A 26,624-nucleotide genomic window follows, 5' to 3' on the forward strand; every position below is an offset into this window, starting at 1 on the left:
CCTGCTCGAAGAGCTTACAATCTAATAGGGTAGGAGTGGATAAACGTGTCCCGCTGCAGTATGTGCAGCCCAAGTCAATCCTTGTGTGTGTGAGTGAGACTAACAAGTTAGTTACTTCTTCCATTAAAAGCCTGGTTGAAGAGCCAAGCTTTCATCTGCTTTCTGAAGTAGAGATAGTCTTCTGTTAAGCGGAGTGTTAGGTGCACAAATGCAGGTATTCTATGATATCACGCCTAATTTCTAGGAACACCCCTGACCCTTCCATGCCCCTCCTGTGGCCATGCCTCCTTTGAAGTTGCGCTATGAAATTTAAGCATGCATGTTAGAGAATAGAGCATAGGACAGATCTGTCCAATTAAGTGCTTGTTAATGCCCATAATTGTTATCAGCTAATCTGTGCCCAAAATTGCATGCCCAACTTTGGGTGACCTATACAGATAATGTGCACCAAAGGGTTAAATCAATGCTTACTAGTGCAAATGTTTTAGTTTGACACCAAACTGCACCAGATAGAGTGGAAAACTGCAAATTCAGTAGGGAAAAAAAAATAGACCCGTAACTTCTGCCAAATGCCTCAAGTCTTCTCCCTACAGAAAGGAAATGTTGAATTCTGATTTTTTTTCCCCCTTTATTTGGTGCTTGTCAATAAAAGCTGTGTTTAGTGAAACTGCCTTTGCTGATCTTGTTTTTGGCTTGTTTATTCAAGGTTAACCTTGCCTCAGATGATAGGAAACGTTTTTATTGAGCGACTAGCCGATTACATTCTGGTGAAGACTACCTTTGGCTTTTCCCTTGCTTGGGATGGAAGCTCTGGGGTTTACATTAAACTAACTGAGGAGTTTAAAGGGAAGCCCTGTGGCCTGTGTGGGAACTATAATGGCAACAGATCTGACGACCTGATGGCACAGCACAGTAAGTTAAGTGTGAAGGACCCAGACGTTGGCATAGTCTTGGGTGTCATTTACTGTTTATCAATGAAATAGTACAATGTGAAGGGCATTTTGAAGTGGTAGAGTTTATTTATTTAGGTACATTTATACCCCGCATTATCCCACAAGAGCGGGCTCAATGTGGGTTACAATTCAGGGAGAGTACAGATTCAATAAAGTCAAAGAGAGGGGTAAGTATATGTGGATAAGAGAGGGGATGAGGAAGCCTAGGTCTTAGAATTGTCAGAGGGATAAGCAATCTTGAATAAAAATGTCTTTAAGGATGTCTTGAAGAGCTGGTGGTCAACAGTCTCTTTCAGCTGCCGTGGTAGAACATTCCAATATTTTGGGCTGACGTATGAGGAGGTTGATGCAAAAAGCAATTTTATATTTAACATGCTTGCAACTTGGGTAGTGTAAATTGAGGTAGGATCGACCAGCCACAGAAGGTAGATGTATCAAATCAAGCATGTAGGCAGGGGCTTCTCCATAAATAATCTTGTGGGTCAACGAACATATTTTTAAAGTAATACGGTCTTAAATGGGAAGCCAGTGTAGAATAAAACAAAGAGGGGAAGCATGGTCAAAGCGTGACTTGCCCGATATTAGCCTAGCAGCAGTGTTTTGAGCTGTCTGGAGTTTCTTGAGGATGAAATCACGGCAACCTGCATAGATTCCACTACAATAATCAATATGTGATAGGACCAACCAATGAATAAGGGTTCGAAAGAGCTCTTTTGTGAGGAACTGCCTGATACACTTCAACCTCCACGTTGAGTGGAACATTCTTTGGGGTTTATTGGTGATTTGTATTGACTCTGATTGTGGAACATGTGTGTTTTTTTTTTAAATGAAGCAGACGAACACACTGAAGACATTGCTACGTTTGCAAACAGCTGGTCTATAGAAACTCCAGATGAATTAGCATGCACAGCCACTGCCTTGGATTTCCCTAGTCCATGCTTAAGTCAAGAACTGTCCTATGAGGTAGGTTTGATTTTGTCATTATAATAGCTGGTGAGATTGAAGTTTTAAAAGATTTTTATGTTGATTGTTTTTTTTTTTGTTATTTTATTTTAGTTAGTTTAGTAATGTTATGTTGATATGAAGAACTGTATTTTGATTTTATGTATGTATATTTTGTAAACCATTGAGAACTTTCGGATTCTGCAATATAACATTTTTTAAATAAATATTGCTGGTGAAATTCCTGGGGGAACATTTTCAGGCCCCTTGCCCCGGCTAACACCCAGCAGCCCTGAAACATATCTAACCCATCAGTCCATTCCTGCCCTTTTCTCTTACGCCCTCTGGTTGTTTTTGCTTTGTGATTGGGCAGCCTTGCATATTTCTGGCTGGGTTTTCACCGTGGGATGCCACCCTGCCAACTAGTGACATTTAGAAGGAGCTGCCTAGTGTTAAGTGCTAAATGCCAGTATTGTACTCATTTGCGTGTGTGTATGTGGTCATTTATAAAAGACCGATTAGCGTGAAAGTGTGCACATAGGTTTCATGGTGCATACTTTCACTGTGGGCATGCACAAGGGCGGAGCTTAGGTAAGCATATGGGCGTAGTCTGCATTTACATGCATAGATTATAAAATTCTGCAATTTACTTGTGTATGTGTCGAAATTACACGCTAACATTTACACCAGCCCTGGAACAGGTGTAAGACCTAGCACTAACCTGTATTTGCACTCGATCACACCTGCGTGAGTATTTTATAAAGCAGAATATGGCCAGTGGCGTGTCGGGTGTGTTCCAAAAAGTTGCACGCGGAATTACAGAATTTGGCCTAAGTGCGCTTATCTTGGTTTTAGCAGGTGTAAGTCCAGTGCCCAAATGTTAGATGCAGGATCAGCGCTTAAGGCATCTTCTATATCAGGTTCAAATCCCGCTGCTGCTCCTTGTGATCTTGAGCAAGTCACTTAACCCTCCATTGCCTCAGGTACAAACTTAGATTGTGAGCCCTCCTGGGACAGAGAAATATCCAGAGTACCTGAATGTAATTCACCTTGGTGTGAGCAAAAGCCAAATAAATTATTTGAGATTCTGTTGCTACTATCTGAGATTTTACATGGAATGTTGCCAGTGGAGGAGTGGCCTAGTGGTTAGAGCATTTGTAATCCAGAGGTGGCTGGTTCAAATCCCACTGCTGTTCCTTGTGATCTTGGGCAAGTCACTTAACCCTCCATTGCCTCAGGTACAAACTTAGATTGTGAGCCCTCCTGGGGCAGAGAAATATCCAGAGTACCTGGATGTAACTCACCTTGAGCTACTACTGAAAAAGGTGTGAGCAAAATCTAAATAAATGTGCCATTTATAGAATACTGCTTAGTGCCAAATTTTTTCAGCACCCAAGTTTTGGCACTATTTATAGATTCTCCCTCTATGGGGTGAATTCTATAAATTGAGCCTAAAAATCAGTACTGAAAACCCCCCGCTTAAGCGCTTTTCTATAAGCTGTGCCTAAAGTTAGACATAATTTATAGAACACACTTAAGTGTAGGGGTCATGCATAAATTTAGGTGCGTCCGTTTGCACCAACGAAGATATGGTGCAAATGCCCCTACCTAAATTTATGTGTGGTACACCCGTATTCCATAATTTTGGGTGTAACTGGAATCCCCACCCACACTCCACCCTGAAATGCTCATGACCCTCCCATTTCCATGCCCCCTTTTCCAGGACATGCCTAAATTTATGCATGTACATGTTAATTGATTTCAATTAGCGCCAATAATTGGCATTAATTGGCCTGTTATTCAATTAAATTGTGCACACAATTTTTGGCGACTTTTATAGAATTGCCCCGATCCTGGAGATTCTATATATGGTGCCTGAAAAATCCATGTGTAATAAAATGTATTTATTTATTTATTATCTCATTTATACCCCACATTTTCCCAACTGTATCAGGCTCAATGTGGCTTACATCGCATCGCAGAGGTGAACGCCAATGCAGTAAAATTAATCTAATACAATAATAAATCTACAATTGGAATAATAGAGAGGAAGGGGAAGGAATGAAAAGAACGGGAACCAGGGGAGAAGGGGGGAGGGATGGTATTGACAGTTGTCAGTAGATTGAAGTGTATCAGGCAGTGGAGACATATCCACCTAGGCATATCCTATTTAATAATTTGCAGCTCCAACGTTAGGCGTCTGGATGCCTGGGTTCGTAACATCCATAACCACTCATTGCCACGCCCTCATGTCAAAACGTAATGATGTCAGAGGGCGGAACAGTGAGAGGGAAATGAAGCCAGCGCCAGCCAACCAGAGAACGTTCAGGTACATATCAAGGGGAGGAGAGAATCACGAAGGGAGGGAGGAAGGGAAGAAGGGAGGAAGGGAAGGGAAGGGCAGGGCAGAGGAGAATGGATGGGATGGGTGGACAGTAGAGGAGAGAATTGCGGGACATGGATGGGACGGCAGGAAAGAGGAGAATCGCTGGACATGGAGGGGAGGAGAGGGAAGAATCGCTGGACATGGAGGGGAGGGCAGGGGAGAGAGAAAAAAAAAAAGCTTACATGACAGCCTTCCTAGGGCCCGTTTCATTGTTGAGGAAACAGGCATGGTTCCACTAGTTATATAATATTTGGGCACCATATATAGAATATGCTTAGTTGATAACCCAGCGCCTAAAACTACGCGCATCCATTTACAACAAAGAAAACATGGCGTAAATCCCTGCATGTAGATTTACGCAGACTGGGCCATATTCTATAACAGCACGTGTAAATTTGTGGCCATTTCCCCACCCATAGCCACGCCCTTTTGAATTGTGCACTTTAAAATTTAGGCACAGTTCATTACAGAACACGTTTAGCGAGTTATGCGCTTAACTTCTAACTATTGCCAATTAATGCTCATTATTGCTTGTTAAGTGTTGTTAACAACGTTGATCGGCTTTTTAAGCCAATTAAGTTACGCGTATTCTTATGGAATGCACTTAGATTTCTGCATGAATCTCTAGGTGGGATATTATAGAATCCAGGGGTATATATGTAGGTGCCAATGGTCCATGACTATATTCAGTGCCACTGACCGGTCTGGTAGCAGCACTTAATAGCTGTTTTTTGGTTTTTTTTAAATGTCCTCGCTGCTGTTTAAAATAATCTGCTGAGTGCAGAGGCTGAATATTGTCACGAATGTGTATGCTGTATTGTGATTTGGTATTACACGAAAAAAAATCTGCACTTTGTTTCTGAATTTTGATATCGGAGTATAATGTCCTATTTTTGCTGTGCAATAAATACAGAAAGAAAGGAAATCTTAGCTGATGCACAACTGTCTATGTTTGTTCCCTGCAGGACATATTGTCGAAGTGCCAAATCCTCTTCCAGTTTCCTTTTCTCAGTTGCCATGAGAGTATAGATCCTTATTCCTACATCTCCAGCTGCATGAATGACCTGTGCAGGTAAGAGAGGCAGCACCCTTTAACCAAAGAATTTGGCTTAGCCAATCTGATGTTTCCAGAATTGCTGAGCGCACGTGACGAGTTAGCTTAATACTTGACTCCGTGTGATACAATGATCAGTTATTATTTTGTCTACGTTTGGCAGTCTGTGATTACAGGGGCGTAGCCAGACCTCACAGTTGGAGGGGGCCAGAGTCCGAGGTGGTGGGGGGGCACATTTTAGTCTGCCACCCCTCCCCCGCCGCCTTGCCCCCCCTACCATCTCGTCGCTCCCCCCGCAAAATCTGGTGGGGGTCCCCAACCCCTGCCAGCCGAAGCCTTCTTCAGCGCTGGTCTCTGGCGCAGTCGCGTGCACAGGTTGTCAGCAAGAAAAAAGAGCAGGTCAGCGAACGCGGCTGTGCTGGATACCGGCACTGAAGAAAGCTTCAGCTGGCGGGGGGTTGGGGACCCCCGCCAGCAAAACCAGGGGCCCGGATGAAATTTGCAGGGGCCCAGGCTCCAGTGGCCCCATCTAGCTACGCCCCTGCTGGGATAGTGTGATAAAGTACTAAGAGGAGAGGTACATATAAGAGACTGGTTCTTTCACTGGACAGTTACATTTAGGTAACCCAAGGTCGCATGGTAGGTGTTTATTCTATAATAAAACCTAAGTGCCTAGGCTCCCTTACAGAATATTAGCATATTTTGGTGTCAGTTTGCCTAACGTTTATGTGTTAATTACACCCGTTGTGCCATGGCGTAAGTTCAGGCATCTAAATGCGGCAGGGTCTGGGGAACCCAGTGCTCCTGTCCTCCCCCTCCGAGCCTCAGTGAGCCCTTCCTGGGTCTACTTTGAAGAACCCTGGTGGCCTCTTCAGGGGCAGGAAAGAACTGTCTGGCACCACTGCAGCTTAAAAATAGCTGCTGAGACTGCCGAGGCCTGGGAGAGTGCCGCAGGAAGTCTCGGCAGCCATTAAGAAGAAGCAATTGGCGGTGGGCAGGAAAAAGTGGAGCTCTTTCCTGCCCCTGACGAGGCCACTAGACCACCAGGTGCCTTCAAGGTAGGCGTGTGGGGGCTGTAGTGTGCAGGGCGGGGTGTTGGAGACAAAGGTGGGGGCGGGGGCCCGGGGGGGGCCCAATGACCCCTTCTGCCCGGGGGCCCAGATCACTGTCAGTCCACCTCTGATTGTATCTCTATCTGGATTGCTATCCAGTTAGTAATCTGAATATTGCTGCTGTCGTTTCTTCTTAGGGTTACCATATGGCTCCAGAAAAGGAGGAGAGATTGAGCCAGTCTGGGCTTTACTTCCATTGCTTTCAATGGAAGCAAAACCCGTACTGGATCAATGTTTCTTCCTTTTTCTGGACAATATGTGAACCTCTCCTGCACACTTACAGCCACTGCATCTATACTCAAAGATGAGAGGAAAAAATCTCATGCTACTGTGGCTCAACTCGGCAGTCTTGACCGGAAAAAACTCTTGGCTCACAGTTAACAAGTAATCATTGATCTCTTCCAGCAATGTAATGCAATAATCAAAAACCATTTATCTTTGTTTTTTTCCTGTGCTCCGCTGCTCCGTGAAAGTTCTCAACCAATGCTTCTCACAGGTCTCCCACTTAGCCATCTCTCTCCTCTTCAATCTGTTCAAAATTCTGCTGCACGACTAATATTCCGCCAGTGTCGTTATGCTCATATTAGCCCTCTCCTCAAGTCACTTCACTGGCTCCCTATTCGTTTCCGCATACAGTTCAAACTCCTTTTATTGACTTACAAGTGCATTCACTCTGCAGCTCCTCAGTACCTCTCCACTCTCATCTCTCCCTACATTCCTCCCCGGGAACTCCGTTTACTGGGTAAATCTCTCTTATCTGCACCCTTCTCCTCCACCGCTAACTCCAGACTCCGTTCCTTTTATCTTGCTGCACCATATGCCTGGAATAGACTTCCTGAGCCGGTACGTCAAGCTCCATCCCTGGTCGTCTTCAAATCTAAGCTAAAAGCCCACCTTTTTGATGCTGCTTTTAACTCCTAACCCTTATTCACTTTGTTCAGAACCCTTATTTTATCATCCTCACTTTAATATTCTCTTATCTCTTGTTTGTCCTGTTTGTCTGTCCTGATTAGATTGTAAGCTCTGTCGAGCAGGGACTGTCTCTTCATGTTCAAGTGTATAGCGCTATAGAAGTGTGTAGTGCTATAGAAATGATAAGTAGTAGTAGTAGTCTTTGGGATTCCGGAATGTTGCTACTCTTTATGATTCTACACAGAATCTTGCTACTCTTTGGAATTCCGGAATCTTGCTACTCTTTGTCCTTATCCCTTGTTTGCCCTGTTTATCTGTCCTAAATAGATTGTAAGCTCTGTCGAGCAGGGACTGTCTCTTCATATTCAAGTGTACAGTGCTGCAGAAATGATGAGTAGCAGTAGTAAAATGTCTGCAGCTGAAGTAGACTTCACTATGAAATGAACTTTTACATTTCAGTTGTTGTTTTTAAACATTTTGATTGTGAAACTGAGACCCAAAATTAAGGGGTCCTTTTACAGCGCGGTGGTAACCCCGACGCGGGCATACCGCTCGCTATTCCGGGACTACCGCCGGCCCAACGCGGCTGCCAGCGATAGTCCCTGCCTGAGCGCACGCCATTTCCAGGGAAAAAAAGATAACCCCTGGAAATGGCTTGCGTTGGCGCTAACCCGGTGGTAATCGGGCATCTCCGCGCACTGCCTGGTTACCACTGGGTTAGCACGGGAGACCCTATTGCCACCTCAATGGGTGGTGGTAAGGGCTTCCCACCACATGGGTTCTCTTACCGTATGGCCATGTGTGTCTGGGGGCTTACAAAGGGCCCCCGCCGCTAGCGCAGGGTCCATTTTCCGGCAGCTTGGTAAAAGAACTCCTAAATGACTGGAAAGACAATTTCTGAGGCTTGCTGAAACCCTTTGTCTGTAGTTATTCATTAATTTGGGCTTATTTTCTCACAAAAGATCCTTTTCTGTCTTGTGGCTTAGTGTCAGTTTAGGACATTCCCTGGAGTTTTATAGTTTAGATGCCAAGTCATTCTGTAACCTAAGGCTCATTTAGTTGAACAAATTGTGATGTGATGAGTTGGAAAACCGGATCACTCTGATAGTAACTTTAGAACTATGTTGCTAAATCCTGGGGAAATGCACAGGAAAAGAGAGGAACAGTCTGAAAACAATTATCTACTTGGTTAATTTTAAACTATGAAAAAAGGTCTCTTGCTAGAATGCTTTTTAGGGAAAAATTCATAAAGTATTGCCACACTGGGACAGACCAAAGGCCCATCGAGCCCAGCATCCTGTTTCCGACAGCGGCCAATCCAGGTCACAAATACCTGGCAAGATCCCAAAAAAGTTCAATACATTTTATGCTGCTTATCCCAGAAATAAGCAGTGGATTTTCCCCAAGTCATTTTAATAATGGTCTATAGACTTTTCCTTTAGGAAGCCATCCAAATCTTTTTTTTAAACCCCGCTAAGCTAACTGCATTTACCACGGATGATCCATGTTAAGCTAGTATTCTGTAAAGAGTGCTGTGTGCAGAATGACCTTTACAGAATAGTAGCTTAGTGTGCATTTTGGACTAAATACTATAAATGGCAGCTAAAAATCAGCACGAAAAATCCACGCTTAGCACTATTCTATAAACCTCACCTAAAATTAGTTGTGGTTTATAAAATACGCATAGCATCTCTCCTCATGACTAAAAGTTAGGCGCGACCATTTACACCGATGAAAACCTGGTGTAAATGCCCGTGCCTGACTTAGGTGCAGATCGGGTGTATTCCATAACAGTTGATATTTCAGCGCTGATATCTGCGTGCATCCATTTACGCCAATAAAAACATGGTATAAATCTCAGTGCGTAGATTCTGGGTCAGATTCTATAACTAGGTGCCTACATTTTGGAACGCCCATGAAACACCCATTTCCCCGCCCATAACCATACCCCTTTTTGCCTCTGCACATTAGAAGTTCGGCGCACATCGTTACAGGATACGCTTAGCGGGTTGTGCACCTTAATTCTAATCAGTGCCAGTTAGTGCTCATTATTGCTTGTTAATTGCTGTTATCAGCGCTCATCAGCTTGTTACGAGTGGTGTTATAGAATCCACGCTGATTTCAGCGCCTAAATCTAAGCGCACTATATAGAATTTGCAGCTTGGTGTGTGGAGTGGCTTAGTGGTTAGAACACTGGTCTTGCAATCCAGAGGTGGCCAGTTCAAATCCCACTGCTGCTCCTTGTGATCTTGGGCAAGTCACTTAACCCTCCATTGCCTCAGGTACAAGTGTAGATTGTGAGCCCTCCTGGGACAGAGAAATATCCAGAGTACCTGAATGTAATTCACCTTGAACTACTACTGAAAAAGGTGTGAGCAAAATATAAATAAATAAACTGTTAGGGTGACCTCTCTAGAATTGCCCTTATAGCCCCACTGTGTATTTAGAAGATACTAGTGCAAATCCAGGAGCACCAGCACTCTATCAAAGGCACAGATATTATGCTTTCTTGAGTGCAGGTGTAAATGTTAGCGTGTAGGTTACACAAGTATATGCATAGATTAGTATATTTTTTATTTGTTGACTTATATTTCTCTTTATTTTGCTTTTCAACTGTTGATGTGTTTTTTCCAAGGATGATGGTGTGCCGTGTCCTGCTAAGCTTTAAAATGGTTTTAGTTTGTCTTTTTAATGAAATGGCACCTGAATATCTCTGCAACCTGGCAGGGTTAGTAGGAGAGAGACCGATATGGCTGGTGCATTTTTGGATTGATCTTCCTGGTCATCTTTTCTGTCTTAGGATGGACGATGATGAGACTTACTGCCGAGCTGTGACTGAATATGCCAGAGCATGTTCGCATTCAGGTTACCCAGTCAGGGACTGGAGGGATGACTTTCCTGCATGCAGTAGGTTTTAATTTAAATCCTTTTTATTGTGCTAACTTAATCTGCCTTGTTATCTTGTTAGTCAACTGCATAGTGTTGCTACTGGATAACTCTTGACTCTGCCAAAGCTCCTCCCCCAGACAGTCTGCAGTGCTATGGATTTACAGCCTGTCTCACTAACACAGACTGCTCAATAACTACCGTGGATTCTTTTGGATTCGATACAAGTAAATGAAACCTTTATTAGAGGAGCTAAATTCTACAATGATTTAGGTATATACAATGATTAGCTATATCAGTGGCATAGGAAGGGGGGGCAGTGGGGCGGTCCGCCCCGGGTGGACGCCGCTGGGGGGGTGTCGGCTCTGCTGGTTCACTGCTCTCTCTGCCCCGGAATAGGTTACTTCCTGTTCCGGGGCAGAGAGAACAGGGAACCAGCGGAGCCGACGCAGCTCCCAGTGACGTGCACTCGGGGCGGAGCGGCCGTCCTGCCCGTCCCCTTTGGTAAGAATGCGCTTGGGGGGGGGAGGGTGCGCGCTCTGGGGGGTGTGTGCGTGTGCTGAGGGGGGGTGCGCCATGCTGCACCTGGGGGGGGTGCGCACCGGCGAACCGCCCCGGGTGTCAGCCGCCCTCGCCACGGCACTGAGCTATATACACACAATAATGAGAAACAATCATAAACAATCATTACATCACTGGTCTCTACATCTAAGCAATGCAAAGAGTTCTTAGACCAGGAAAGAAACAATACATACACTATACATACAACATCACTGGTCTCCCTCATCCAGACTCTTATCATCAGCTGGGGGGGGGGGGGGGGGGCCCGGTTCACAGCGAGAGCCAGGAGCTTCAGACCAGGAACAGACCCTCTGCACGACACGTCTGCCCACAGATGAACCCCCCACTCTGCTGTGACAAGCCCTCTCTTTTTATTAGGCTCATGAGCGCATATTCAGAGCTATGGAAAGTTACAGAATGCTTCTCTATTTAGGACTGTGGGAACGTGGTCACATGCTTTCCAAAGTCCAGGTGGCCAAGCTGGGCCCGGAAAAACAAGTGCCGTCCTCCCCTTCACATACCAAATTAGTTAGAGCTGTGTCTTGTCTTCTGCATTCCAACTTATTTTCACACAATCAAAGTTAAACAACCATTTTTAAACAGAATTACTTCTAATCAACAATACAGACCCTGAGTGCACTGGTCGGTCCAGATAGGGTTGAAAAACAGTCTTTAAAATTCACTTCCATTACACAGTCTTACACTATCCGGACAGTACCGAGTTGGTCTGTAAGGAAATTGAATGGCAGTATCTGAATACTGCCGCTAAATATCCAGAGATAGGCCCAACTAAGCCATTTATCTGGATAACAGCAGCTCCTATTGGGATAAATGAAATATTGAAGGAAGACCTTAGGAAATTGGAAGACTGGGCATCCAAATGGCAGATAAAATTTAATGTGGACAAATGCAAGGTGATGCACATTGGAAAGAATAATCCGAATCATAGTTACCTGATGCCAGGGTCCACATTGGGGGTCAGCACTCTAGAAAAAGATCTGGGAGGTGTTGTAGATAATACGCTGAAATCTTCTGCTCAGTGTGTAGCGGCGGCGGCCAAAAACGTAAACAGGATGCTAGGAATTATTAGGAAAGAGATGGTGAATAAGACCAAACGTACTTTAATGCCTTTGGATCGCTCCACGGTACGTCTGCAGCTTGAGTATTGTGTTCAGTTCTGGTCGCCGTATCTCAAAAAAGATATAGCAGAATTAGAAAAGGTTCAAAGAAGAGCGACTAAAATGATAAAGGGGATGGAACTCCTCTCATATGAGGCCAGTGGCGATCCGCCCTGGGTGGCAGCCGACCTAGGATCACCACTGGGAAAGGCTAAAGAGATTAGGGCTCTTCAGTTTGGAAAAGAGATGGATGAGGGGAGATATGATTGAGGTGTACAAAATCCTTATTCCAAAAGTACAAAGACTAGGGGATAGTTGAGGAAGTTACATGGATATACTTTTGTTATAATCAACTATCTTACTGGCACTTGCTGTTATATTAAATCTACAATGTCCTCTAAACGCAAGTCAAATTCTCTAATTCACTGATAACTTAACCCGTATACGTAAATGTGGCATAGACTTACGCAGACTGGGCCATAGTCTATAACAATGTGCGTAAATTTCAGAACGCCCACAAAACACTCATTTCCCCGTCCATAACCTCTTTTTTGGAAGTGCTCATTTCCATGCCCCTCTTTGGATGTACGCATTAGAATTTAGGTGCAGTGAGTTACAGCATACGCTTAGCGAGTTATGCATGTACGTTTTTATTATTATTGCTAATTAGTGCTCAGTATTGCTTGTTAAGTGCTGTTAACAATGCTTATTGGCTTGTTAAGCCAATTAAGTTACGTGCATTGTTGTGGAATATGCTTAGATTTAGGCACGGAATGCGAGACACGATATATAGAATCTGGCAGATAACTTCTAATTAGTGCCAATTAGTGCCAAACTACCCCAGTTATAGCCAATAGAAGGTCATTAATGCTAATTAGCAGCTAATTAAATAATTTTCACAAATCACGGCCACTATTCTATAACTTGCTCACGCAACTGCATGTCCTGTGTAAAATTATTATTATTATTATTTGTTGCATTTGTATCCCACATTTTCCCACTTATTTATTTATTTTATTTGTAGCATTTGTATCCCACATTTTCCCACCAACTTGCAGGCTCAATGTGGCTTACATTTGCCGTAATGGCGGTTGCCATTTCCGGGTAACAGAATTACAAATGGTATTGTGTTAAGGTGCGTACATACTGTAAAGTGGATCATCTTTTCTCAGCGGTTGCAGCTCTCCACAGCCTGAAGAACACCTTCCAGTACTGCTCCTTTTTTCCCTCAGAAACAATGACTTTTTTTATGGCCTAGGAGGGGCTTCCCTCCTTCCCTCGGTTGTGGCACCAAAACACAAAACAAAGCACAGTTATCATTCACCTTTTTCAAGCCGGTTAATTGCCCAGTCCAGGCTTCCACAGCTGCTTCCTCTCCCTCCCTCCTGGGGAAGAGTAGCAGCAAATACTAAAAGAAAAAAAAATACCCGGTTCAGTGTAGCGGGGTTTCCCAAAACACAGTTCCCTTTTTAGCCCAGCCTTACTCCACTGCTCCGTTTAGCCAGGCTTTCAAAATACAGTTCAGTTCTAGCCAAGCTTTCCAAAACACAGCTCAATTTAGCCAGGCTTTCAAAAAAAACACAGTTCAGTTCTAGCCAAGCTTTCAAAATACAGCTTAGTTTAGCCAGGCTTTCAAAACACAGTTCAGGTCTAGCCAAGCTTTCAAAATACAGTTCAGTTCTAGCCAAGCTTTCCAAAACACAGCTCAATTGAGCCAGGCTTTCAAAAAAAAAAAACACAGTTCAGTTCTAGCCAAGCTTTCAAAATACAGCTTAGTTTAGCCAGGCTTTCCAAAACACAGTTCAGTTCTAGCCAAGCTTTCCAAAACACAGCTCAATTTAGCTAGGCTTTCAAAAAACACAGTTCAGTTCTAGCCCAGCTTTCAAAACACAGCTCAATTTAGCCAGGCTTTCAAAACACAGTTCAGTTCTGGCTTTGCGCGGGCTCAAAGCCTAGGGTCCCACCCTCTTGGTCAGTTATACTCCTACCTGACCTCCTCCCGCTTGACCCGGCTTGGCCCCGCTACTTCCTTGGCTTTCGCTGAGCCAGAGCCGAAAAGTCCATCGGCTCTTCCAGGGTGTTCTCCGGTTCAGTCAACTCCATAGGGCAAGGCTCACTCTCTGCCTCTCGCTCCTCAGGAGCCCAATCCATATTCTCCTCGCCCCGCCCTTCCCCCAGCTGCTCACCCTTTCTTTCATTAAAGCTCTTTGGTGGCTCTTCTTTCTCCACCCACTTGTTCCACCACCTCTTCCACCAGGTTGGAGAATCAGCCTTATTCCTTCCCCTGCGGCCCTCCTCTGGAGACTCCTGGGAATGCACATAGTTTCTCTTATCCCCGGTCTCCCTTGGGGCATGCTGGGAGTTGTAGTTCTTTATTTCTAGTTTTTTCCTGGGGAATGCCTGCCTATAATGGGGGTATTCTGGCCTATCCCAGGGTTCCTTTGGGGCCTGTCCTACATACTCTTTACAATACATGGTAACATACATGGAACATAGCATATATGGAACAGATCATGGTATGTATATATACCATGTGCATACATACATGGTAAAGAAGAATGCATTAAGATATTGCATGAAGATTCCTGAGTAGTAAATTAGATTGTAACATATATTAGATCATCGACTATAGAGAGACCCTATTTGATATAAGGTTTAAGGTGGTAGTGCTTGATCATTGATAGCAAAGGGGCTAATCAGTCATGTGATAAGATTTGCAGGCTCAATGTGGCTTACATTATACCGTAATGGCGATCGCCATTTCCGGTAAGAAATTACAAGTAATATCGCCTTAAAGGGAAGTCTCATACATAGTGATGTTACATTGAGGTTCCTGGATTTGTATAGTGAGTAATAACAAAAGTTAATAAGTTAATGGTACATGCGACATTATAGAATTAGGGGTAGTATACATTCACATATGTACGCCAAATTCAGTGCAGGTGTAGACGTTTCGAATGTATGTCAAACTGGTTTGCATGGAGGTTAAATGAACTTAAGGGTAGGATGCGACAGTGCCACCTTTGTTGTCATTTTGCGTTTCAGCTGAAAAGTGCGAAGATAATTTTGTCCATCGGGATTGCATCAGTTGCTGCCCCCCAACCTGCACGTTCGAAAAAGAATGTCTGGGGAGCAACCTCCACTGCCTCGATGGCTGTTACTGTCCAGATGGTGAGCATATCATTTTCATTAAAAAAGAAATTAGTAATTAAAAAAATATGTATATATACTATAATAATAATAATGATAATAATAATACAAGAATGCACAGAATACTAGCAACAGACGTTGAAATGTTCAAATTGAACTGAAAATGGATTAGTTGCATTGCCTATTTGAAATTAGAGTAAATTCATTGGGTTCAGCGATCACCAAAGTTTGGGCCATTTATTTACATTTCGAAAGACCATTTTAGTGATCATATCTGGCTCACCACGGCTGATGTACTCCAGTGCCTTAATGGTATAAAGAAGAGATTACACTGTAACTCACTGCCTCTCCGTTTTGCTTTCCATTTGGTCATTGTATTTGTTTATGAAATAGGTCTCATTATGGATAATGGAACCTGTGTCTCTGTAGCTAATTGTCCATGCATCTATCACGGGACAGCTTATCCTGTAGGCTCCAAGATTGACCAGGAGTGCAGCAAGTGGTATGTGGCCTTTCACTGGCATGTCTTCTCCTCTTTCTATATTATTTCATTCTATTTATAACTCTCTAGGTCAAGGATTCTCAACCCAGTTCTCGAGACACACCCAGCCGGTCAAGTTTTCAGGATACCCAAAATGAATAGGCATGTGATAAATGTGAATGCAGTACTTCCACTGGCTGCAAATCTACGTACAAAGCATATTCATTGTGGGTATCCTGAAAATCTGAGTGGCTGGGCATGTCCCGAGGACTGAGTCGAGAACTCCTGCTTTTCATGGATGAACTTAATAAAGATAAAGGGGTCCTTTTAGTAAACGATGTAACATAGTAGATGACGGCAGAACAAGACCTGCATGGTCCATCCAGTCTGCCCAACAAGATAAACTCATATGTGCTACTTTTTGTGTATACCCTACTTTGATTTGTACCTGTCCTCTTCAGGGCACAGACCGTATAAGTCTGTCCAGCACTATCCCCGCCTCCCCACCACCAGTCCCGCCTCCCACCACCGGCTCTGGCACAGACCATATAAGTCTGCTCAGCACTACTCGCACCCAATGTGCACCAATTTTGTGTTACCACCTGGCTACCATGTGGACCCTTGCGGTAATTTCATTTTTGACTCGCGTCCATTTTACATGCATAGAACATTACCGCCCGGTTACCTCATGAGACCTTACTGCTAGATCAATGGCTGGCGGTAAGGTCTCAGACCCAAAATGGATGCGCAGCAGTTTTCATTTTGCCGCACATCCATTTTCTGCAAAACTTTTAAAAAGGCATTTTTTACAGGTGCGCTGAAAAATGAGTCTGCGCACCCAAAACACGCGTTTACATTACCTCAGGCCATTTTTCAGTGCACCTTTGTAAAAGGGCCCTCAAATTTCCTTCCCAAACTTGTCTTTATATCCCCATAGCAAGTTGACTATCTACAATTGTAACGAATATAAGAAAAATTTGCTTGCACTTATAGGTCAGTATTCAGTGGGAGCAGTTCCTGGCCAGTTAACTTTCACTGACTGGGTCCTGCCAAGACATTCAGTATATGTGGTCAGACCTCCCTGGCACCAACTAGGCAGTGCCAAAGTGGTCTGGGGATCAGGGTCGGCTCAAGTGATAGTTGCAATATAGGCCAACTGAATTTCGGTTTTGGTTTTGGATCCGGCACGGAAACCGACACGAAATTTGGGTTCAGGTTCCATCTGAAAATGCCTGAGCATTTTTAGTCGGAACCGAAAATGTGACCCCGCCCTCCCCAGGCCACCTACTGGCTCCCCCTCTCTCTCCCTGAGCCTACCTTCAAAATGCTCTGGTGGGCAAGTTGGACTGGATAATAGGCTGTCCTCACTTGCCTGCCTAGCTATTCAGGTATTTCCATGGACTGTGACCCATAAAGGGTAATTATTATTATTATTATTTGTTACGTTTGTACCCCACATTTCCCCACCTATTTGCAGGCTCAATGTGGCTTACATAGTACCGTCAAGGCATTCGCCAGGTCGGTTGATAACAAATAAATGGGTATATAGTGCTTGAATGAGGTAGTTATAGAGGGTTGAAGGTAATGAGGATTGTATATTGTCCGGTACGATCACTGGTCATGCTATGTTGCTGGGCGAAGGGTTTACGCTGGATCATTGGGGTAGGCCTTTTTGAAGAGGGTGGTTTTTAATGTTTTCCTGAAGTTCAGGTGGTCATGGATTGTTTTCATAGCTTTTGGGAGGCCATTCCATAGTTGTGCGCTTAAGTAGGAGAAGCCGGGTTTGTAGGTTGTTTTTGTATTTAAGTTCTTTGCAGGTTGGGTAATGTAGGTTTAGGTAGGATCGTGTTGAACCGATCTTAATGGTAGATCTATAAGGTCTATCATGCATCCTGGGACTACGCCATATATAATTTTGTGGGCTAATCAGATTAGGATGGGCTGCAGTTGTGAAGTAAGACCAGTACTGGGCAGATTTCTACACTCTGTGTCCCCAAAAATGGCAAATAGAGATCAGGATCAAGTACAGTAGAGACTCACTTATCTGACCTTTGCTTATCCAACATTCTGGATTATCCCATATACCTAGATGACATCATAGCATCGTTAATGAAATGTGTGTGGGATTCTTTCTCTTTCTTGGCATCGTGTTTAGTTAAAAGGCAGCAGTAGTAGATAAGATTCTTGGGCACATTAATCTAGTAAACTCTTGTTACTGCTTTTGAAACATACATTCAGTGTGCCTGTCTTTTATCCCCCATGAACTTTTTCTGTATTATCTGACTTTCGATTATCTGTCAATCCCATTTGCATCGGATAATCAAGACTCTACTGTGTTTTATTACACATTCACATTGCATGCTATGAGTGCAGATGTTGCGAATCTCAACGGGAGAGGGGAAGGACATCTTAAAGTTGAATTTAAGGGCCCTGTTACTAAGCTGCGGTAAAAGGGGGCCTGTGCTAGTTGAGGTCCCTTTTTACTGTAGCAGGTAAAAGGCTGTCCATTTTTGATGAAAAGAATTGGCCGTGAACCACTTACCGCACGGCCATTTTGGTGAGGAGCCCTTACCACTGGTTAAGTTCTGGTGCTACAAAAATCGAAAAAATTCCCGTAGCACTGGAAATGGCGCACTCTGGTGGTGGGAACTACTGCTGGGCTTCTGCACACCAACCTTTTAGTAAAAGGGCCCCCTTAGTGAGTAAAATGTTGTTAGTAATACTATTGGATTGTTTGTTTAATCATGAATCGATAATTAATGTGATAGTCGGGCAGATTGGATGGCCGTCATCTACTATGCTGCTGTGTTACCTGCGCTGAATATTCCGGCCGCTACCGATGAACCAGATGTTCAGCGCCGGTTTGAAGGTGTAGCCCAGCACTGAACATTTGGTTCTCAATCAGCCAGCATTAAAAAAAAGGAATGCTGAGTGCCGTGGACTGAATATTGACCAGTTAGAATCTAATGTAAGCAAATATATTGTACGCATGTTATGCATATCCTGAAAGTCCAAGTGGCTGGGGGAATTCCTGAGGACAGGTTTGGGAAGCCCTGTATTAGCACATTCCTTTAATCTGCATGCTTGTGTCAGATAATATTTGAAAACTTGTGTCACGTGATTCCTCTGCATTTTGTTGTCTAGTATTTGTACTGGTGGCATCTGGAACTGCACTGAGCACGACTGCCCAGGTAAACATTTTTAGTATTTATTTATTTAGATTTTGCTCACACCTTTTTCAGTAGTAGCTCAAGGTGACATTTCTCTGTCCCAGGAGGGCTCACAATCTAAGTTTGTACCTGAGGCAATGGAGGGTTAAGTGACTTGCCCAAGATCACAAGGAGCAGCAGTGGGATTTGAACGGGCCACCTCTGGATTGCAAGACCGGTGCTCTAACCACTAGGCCACTCCTCCACTAGCAACATTCCATCTAGAATCTCAAATAGTAGCAACATTCCAGAATCTCAAAACATGGCAACATTCCATGTAGAATCTTCAATAGTAGCAACATTCCATATATTTATTTAGATTTTCCTCACACCTTTTTCAGTAGTAGCTCAAGGTGAGTTACATTCAGGTACACTGGATATTTCTCTGTCCCAGGAGGGCTCACAATCTAAGTTTGTACCTGAGGCAATGGAGGGTTAAGTGACTTGCCCAAGATCACAAGGAACAGCAGTGGGATTTGAACCGGCCACCTCTGGATTGCAAGACCGGTGGGTGCTCTAACCATTAGGCCACTCCTCAACTCCCACATCGCTCTCACAGTTCACCTCCTGGGTCTCCAATGTCTCTCTCCAGTAAAATGTATTTACCCCTTCATGCAGGATGCATATTTAGCAGGGATGCGCAGTCTTTAGAAAGTAAGGGGGTCCTTTTACTAAGCTGCAGAAGAAGTGGCCTCAGTGCCCCTTCCACAGGTCTTTCCCACATGCTTAAGGTTACTTTTTGTCATGGCCAATTTTCCATTTTCTGATTTAGGGGTATGTTTACTAAGGTGCGTTAGTGTTTTTAACGCGCCTGTAAATTTAAGGAGCGTTAAATGCTAATGTGCCTATATATTTCTATGGGCATCTTAGCGTTAAACACGCATACACCATTTACACGCATTAAAAATGCTAACGCGCCCATAGCGTCGCTTAGGAAACATAGGGGTCCTTTTACTAAGCCGCGTAGGCACCTACGCGCACCGAACGCATGCCAAATTGGAGTTACCGCCATGTGTGGCCCTTGCAGTAATTTCAAATTTGGCATGCGTCCGCTATGCGCGTCTGAAAAATATTTTTTTTAATTTTCTGGCGCGTGTAATGGATGCGCGCCATGTGGCATTTGATAGGCATAGGTCATTGCCACTCAGATTCTTTACTGCTAGGTCAATGGCTGGCGGTAAGGTCTCAGACCCCAAACTGGACGCACGGCAAGTTTTGATTTTGCTGCAAGTCCGTTTTTGGCAAAAAAAAAAAGAAAAAAAGAGGCCTTTTTTTTACAGGCGAGCTAAAAAACGTATCAGCGCGTGTCCAAAACCCTCGCCTACACTGCCGCAAGCCATTTTTTAGTGTACCTTTCTAAAAGGACCCCATAGTACTTAAGAAACGTATTGCTAATGATGCTATTAGCGCGTGGACATTAATCAAAATTAGCAAGTGAGCCTTTACTGCCAGATATTTTGTAGGGAGTAAGGGCTCACCCGCTAATCCTGTGCTAATTAATTATCACACGGTGATGTAGCTGCACTCATTATGCAGACACACCTACTCTCTCTCCCAGACATGCCCAGTGGCAGAAAGGTGTTATATTTTTTAGTGTACTGGAGTGGGCACTCATGTCAAAAGTACCGCAGGACACCTCAGTGCACCCCGCAGCACGCCATTTTAAGCTGCAATAAGCACGCATTAGTGCTTACTGAAGCTTGGTAAGAGGGCCTCTAAATGAAAAGCTTATTTTGTTTCTATCCCATGGGCTTCATCGCATTCAAGGCCCCTTTTACAAAGCAGTGATAAGCCCAATGCGGGCTTACCAATCGCTAAAAAGGAAATACCGCTGGGATAGCACAGCAGCCTGGCGGTAGTTCCCACCCCCAGTGCGCGTCATATCTGGCGCTACAAAAATATCTTTACTTTTGTTACGCCGGTGCGTACCTGGTGGTAATTCGGTTACCACCAGGTTAGCACAAGAGCCCTTACCACCACCTCAATGGGTGGCTGTAAGGGCTCCCCCGAAACGGCTGCGTTGCAAGTGCTTCACACATAGCCGCCGAGAGGGGGGCGCAGGGAGGACAAAATTCCCCAGGCCTCCAAGGGAGGCCCGGCGCCACAGTCCCACCCGCCCTCCGTCGTCGACCGTCTGCCCCCTGCATTGAAATCGCAGTCTCACCAACTTCCACGAGGGTGGGACACAAGGAGGGAAAAAGGGCCGAAGGGAGGCGTTCTGCTGCCTGCAGCGCTGCTTTCACAGAGGTGAGACTGCAATTTCAATGCAGGGGGGAGCGGCGGTGACCACGGGGGGGGGGGGGGGGTGGAGGGGGGAGCAGTGGCTGTGGTGATCTTGGGAGGAGAGCGGTTGTGACCTCGGTGCTCGGGGGTGGAGGGGGGGAGTGGCGGTGGTGACCTTGGGGGGGCGGAGCGGTGAGGGCAGCAGGGGCGGGGTCCCGGAGATGGCTTTGCCCTGGGCCCAGCCCAGTCTCTTGGCGGCACTGGCTTCACATGCCGCCCGGCTATTTCCTGAAAAAAAAAGACCTACCTTTTATGCGCCAAAAACAGCGCAGGCCCCTTTTTGCCACTGTTTGGTAAAAGGGGTCCTCAGCACACCCTAATTGGTAGCATAGCTTTGTGAAAGGAGCCCACAATTTGCAAAAGGCATACGTTTTTTTGGAAATAATGTATGTAAAATATTAAAAACAATCAATCGAAAAAGGCAAAAATGTGAAGAAATGAAAAGCCACCAAAACTGCCCTGAAATGAAATGCCCACCTCTAATATTTTTGGCTATTTCCTAATTAAGAGATCCTTTTTACAAAGCTGCAGCAAAAGAGGGCAGTGCGTGTTTTTGACTCACGCTGAGGCCCTCCCTTCTATGCATGCAGCGTGCCCAACACATGCCGATTTGGAGGTACCGCGTGGCCCGGGCAGTAATTTCATTTTTTTACATGCGTCCAGTATGCAAGCTGGAAAATATATTTTATTTTCCAGCATGCGATACTAATCGGGCGGTAATCGGCATTGTACATGCGCTGACGATTACCACCCAGTTAACGCATGAGACCTTACTGCTAAGTGAATGGCTGGCAGTAAGGTCTCAGGCCCAAAATGGATTCGCACCAGTTTTCTTTTTTTTCACACGTCTGTTTTCTGCCGAAAAAAGTCCTTTTTTTGCAGGCGTGCTGAAAAATGGACCCGCATGCATCCAAATACATGCGTCTACAACAGCGCAGGCCATTTTTCGGCGCACCTTAGTAAAGGGACCCCTATCTCTGCAGAAGCACCTCCCAAGCCTGTGCGGGAATAGTGCGGCCACTGGTCATTTTTTTTAAAAAATTTATAGAAGTCTTTATTAGGTTTTGAGAAACAGTACAAAGGCATAAGAATATCAGCCATCAACAGTGCAAATACAACGCGAATGTAACCCCCCCCCCAAAGAATATGTAGCGAACTCCAATAACAGATAAACAGTATAATATTCTATCAAAAGTGGAAAGTTATCTTACAGACTACTCCTGGAATTTATTAGTGATTTTTGTGTCCCCCCCCCCCGCACCTTCCCCCACCTTCTAAGGGAGAAAAAAAAACCCACTACACCCCGACCTCCCCCTCACCTCCCACCACCACCTTATCCCTTCCCCCCTCCAACCATATGCACTCAACACGAACAGTGTGACACAAAGGGATCCCAAATAGCTTCCCATTTGGACAAAGTTTTGCGACGAATAGCCCAAAGCCTCTCCATTTCACAGATATACCACAGTTTATTTAACCATTTTACCAAAGAAGGAACTTGAGGAGACTTCCAGCGAGCAGCCAGAGTAACCCTAGCGGCCGACATTGCAAGCCGAACCAACAGGGACTGCGATGTAGTTAGGCCAGGTGGGTTTTGTGGTAAAAGAAAAAATTCAGGGGACCACGTTATAGGCTTAGAAAGCCAACTCTGGAGTCCGTATTGAACAGCTTTCCAAAAAGCCCGAACCTTTTGTATGAGAGCGCTTTTTCTATTTACGTGGCTGCTGACTGGAGTTTTCTTCTTTCTCTCAAGCCGAATGCTCAGTTATAGGTGACTCTCACTTCACGACTTTTGATGGCCGCTATTTCACCTTTCTTGGCATGTGCCAGTACATTCTGGTAAAAGGCACCGGGAGAGAGAAATTCACCATCACTTTGGAAAAGATCCCCTGTGGCAGAGTAAGTACAATTTCCTTTTTCCTCCTGGGAGCGGGGACAGCTCAGCTCTTACGTGAATTCAGACAAACTTTGTTTTATACAGCTCTTACGGTACGCTTCTGCCTTATGGGCCCGATTCTATACATAGCGTCTAAAATTAACACGCGTTAGGCAATTACACCTAAGCGTGTTCTAAATACTGCATGTAAATCTATGCACGGTATTAGATGTAGTTCATGCGACTAAATCTATATGTGTCCATTTACACCAACGAAAAGCTGGTGTAAATCCCTGCGCGTAGATTTATGCGTGCTGGCCCATATTTTATAACAATGTGCGTAGATTTTGGAATGCCCACAAAATGCCCATTTCCACACCCCTTAGGCACACCCCCTTTTGCCTGCACGCATTAGAATTTAGGCGCAGTGCATTACATAATATGCTTAGAGGGGCATAATCGAAAGGGAATTTGGATTACAAGTAGCAGCAGTGGGATTTGAACTGGCCACCTCTGGATTGTAAGACCAGTGCTCTAACCACTAAACCACTCTGCCACTCCCTTGAAATTTGGCCGTCCCTGTGGGGGGAGGGGTGGGCAGTTCAGGACCTCCAAAATGTTTGAAAGAAAGACTTCCACGTCTTCGCTATGCCTCCGCTGACACACACATACCTCCCCCCCCAGGGACCTGCCTACTGCTGCAATGGAGCTGAGTATGACATTTCAGGCAAAAAAAGTTTTTAAAGTTGTTTTTTTCAGGGTGGGAGGGGGTTAGTGACCACTGGGGGAGTCAGGGGAGGTCATCCCCGATTCCCTCCGGTGGTCATCTGGTCAGTTCGGGCACCTTTTTGAGGCTTGGTCGTAACAAAAAATGGACCAAGTAAAGTTGGCCAAGTGCTTGTCAGGGCCGCCCTTCTTTTTTCCATTATTGCTCGAGGACGCCCCTCTGTTAGGCACGCCCCAATCCCGCCTTCGCTATGCCTTCTGACATGCCTCCGGGAACTTTGGGCGAGAAGGACGCCCATCTCCTGATTTGTGTCGAAAGATGAGCGCCCTTCTCTTTCGAAAATAAGGCTATTAGCAATGTACACACGTAAATTCTAATTTTTGCCAATTAGTGCTCATTATTGCTTGTTAAGAACTGTTAACGCTTAACAGCTTGTTAAAACAATTAATCTACGCATGTAGTTATAGAGTATGCCTAGATTTATGCAAGGAACAGTGTGTAACTCTAGGCATGCTACATAGAATCCGGGGGTATCTGGGTATCATCATGGACAAAATGCTGAAATCTTCTGTCCAGGATGTGGCGGCTGCCAAAAAAGCAAACGGAATGCTAGGAACTGTTAGGAAAGGCATAGAAAATAAGACAAAGAATATTATAATGCCTCTGTATTGCTCCGTGGTGTGACCACATCTTGAGTCTTGTGTGGAATTCTGGTCGCCTTATCTTAAGAAAGATATAGCAGAATTCGAAAAGGTTCAGAGAAGGATGACCAAAATGATTAAGGGAACGGGACTCCTCTCTCATGAGGAAAGGCTTAAGAGGTTAGGACCCTTCAGCTTCGAAAAGAGTTGGGTGAGGAGGGATAGGATAGAGGTCTATGCTCAAGGATGTTACATGGTACTACTTTTAAAATGAACAGGAAGAAAAATTTTTTTTTTCACTCAATGAATAGTTAAGCTCTGGAACTCATTGCCAGAGGATGTGGTATCAATGGATTGTGTGTCTTGGTTTCAAAAAATGTTTGGATAAGATTTGGAATAGTCATGGGGAAAGCAGTGCCGTAGCGAGGGCTGCTGACACCCGGGGCGGTTCGCCGCTGCGCACCCCTCCCGGGTGCAGCATGGCGCATCCCCCCTCGGCACACGCACGCACCCCCTCTCGGCGTGCGAGCATACCCCCCCCCGGAGCGCATTCTTACCAAAGAGGGTGGGCGGGAGGGCCGCTCCGCCCCGAGTGCACGTTGCTGGGACCTGCGTCGGCTCTGCTGGTTCCCTGCTCTTTTTGCCCCGGAACAGGAAGTAACCTGCACCCAGCAAGGGCGGCTCACACACGGGGCGGACCGCCCCACCGCCCCTCTTCCTACGCCACTGGGGGAAAGCCACTGCTTGTCTTGGGATCAGTAGCATGAATCTTGTTACTATTTGGGATTCGGTCAGGTACTTGTGACCTGGATTGGCTGTTCTTATTTTTCAATATATTGTCAAAAAGAAGTTTTAAGGATTGTCTGAGTTCCCCGGTGTGATTATTATGGCAGATGACGTTTAATGTGAGCAAGAGCAAAGTGATGTATGTAGGAAAGAGGAACCAAACTATAGCTACGTGATGTAAGGTACAACCTTAGGAGTCACCACCCAGGAAAAGGATCTAGGTGTCATCATTGATGTTCAGTGTGCAGTGACAGCTAAGAAAGGGTGCAGAAAAGGGTGACAAAAATGATAAAAGGTATGGTACGACTTCCCTATGAGTAAAGGCTAAAGAGTAAAGGATGAAGAGGGGCTCTTCATCTTGGAGAAGAGACAACTGAGGGGAGATATGATAGACATCCATAAAATACTGGAATGGAAATGGTAGACATGAACTGCACGCTTACTCTTTCCAAAAATACAAGGACAAAGGGGTTATGCAATGAAGCTACTAAGTAGTAAATTGAGAACAAATCAGAAAAAATATTTCTTCACTCAACGTGTAATTAAACTCTGGAATTCGTTGCCAGAGAATGTGGTAAAAGCAGTCAGCTTATCAAGGTTTAAAAAAGGTTTGGATAATTTCCTAAAAGAAATTATCATTAGCCATTATTAAGGTGGGAAAATTCACTGCTTATCTCCAGGATAAGCAGCATAAAATCTGTTTTACTCTTTTGGTATATTTTCAGGTACTTGTGACCTGGATTGGCCACTGTTCGAAACAGGATACTGGGCTTGATGGACCTTTTCTCTTCCCCAGTATGGCAAAGCTTATGTTTTTATTATTAAATAGTCTGTAATGTGCCACCTACCTCTATCAATTTTGTCACTGTGTGTTGGTGAGATTTTCATTTTGTCTCCTACTACGATATAACATAGTAACATAGTAGATGACGGCAGAAAAAGACCTGCATGGTCCATCCAGTCTGCCCAACAAGATAAACTCATATGTGTATACCTTACCTTGATTTGTACCTGCCTTTTTCAGGGCACAGACCGTACAAGTCTGCCCAGCAGTATTTCCTGCCTCCCAACCACCAACCTCTCTTCCCCCACCTGCTCCGCCACCCAATTTTGCCCTAGCAAGCAAAACTAATGATGACTTTTCTCCTCAGAACCTTGACCATGCCTGCATCCAATCCATAACTCTAGTACTTGAAGATGATATGAACAAGCAAGTGACTCTAACGAGGGGAGGAAAAGTCCAGATTGGTCCTTACCAAGGGTTTTATCCTAATGGTAAGAAACCCATATATATTATGGTACATGTGGCACATACACTATGGTAAGACCCACTTGGTAGAGCTTAGCTGAAAACAGCGGCTCGACTAATCTTTCAGATTAAGAGATATGAAAGCGTTTCTGGATATCTTCACTGGCTCCCTTGAAAAGCTCGAATTACTTTTAGAACTGCTGGCGTTGTTTCACCAGACCGATTAATTCAACTTTTGTCTCATTCCCTTTTTTCCTTCATCTCAGGTATTTAATACATTTGTATTAAGATCTCCTAC

The 26,624-nt window shown here is 44.7% G+C and overlaps 1 protein-coding gene across 1 annotated transcript in view; it reads left to right on the forward strand.

Annotated features, from left to right (window-relative positions):
* Window positions 1-26,624, forward strand: part of OTOGL (otogelin like) — a 168,070-nt gene that overhangs the window by 17,702 nt on the left and 123,744 nt on the right. The window contains exons 8-16 of the mRNA XM_030214750.1: window positions 707-912; window positions 1,786-1,916; window positions 5,247-5,353; window positions 10,160-10,266; window positions 14,970-15,095; window positions 15,468-15,576; window positions 18,700-18,746; window positions 22,801-22,946; window positions 26,229-26,352. Coding sequence (XP_030070610.1) covers window positions 707-912; window positions 1,786-1,916; window positions 5,247-5,353; window positions 10,160-10,266; window positions 14,970-15,095; window positions 15,468-15,576; window positions 18,700-18,746; window positions 22,801-22,946; window positions 26,229-26,352 — 1,103 coding nt within the window. The remainder of the gene's footprint in view (window positions 1-706; window positions 913-1,785; window positions 1,917-5,246; window positions 5,354-10,159; window positions 10,267-14,969; window positions 15,096-15,467; window positions 15,577-18,699; window positions 18,747-22,800; window positions 22,947-26,228; window positions 26,353-26,624) is intronic.

The sequence above is a fragment of the Microcaecilia unicolor genome, chromosome 9 (genome assembly GCF_901765095.1).
Source record: "Microcaecilia unicolor chromosome 9, aMicUni1.1, whole genome shotgun sequence".
NCBI classification, from domain to species: Eukaryota; Metazoa; Chordata; class Amphibia; order Gymnophiona; family Siphonopidae; genus Microcaecilia; species Microcaecilia unicolor.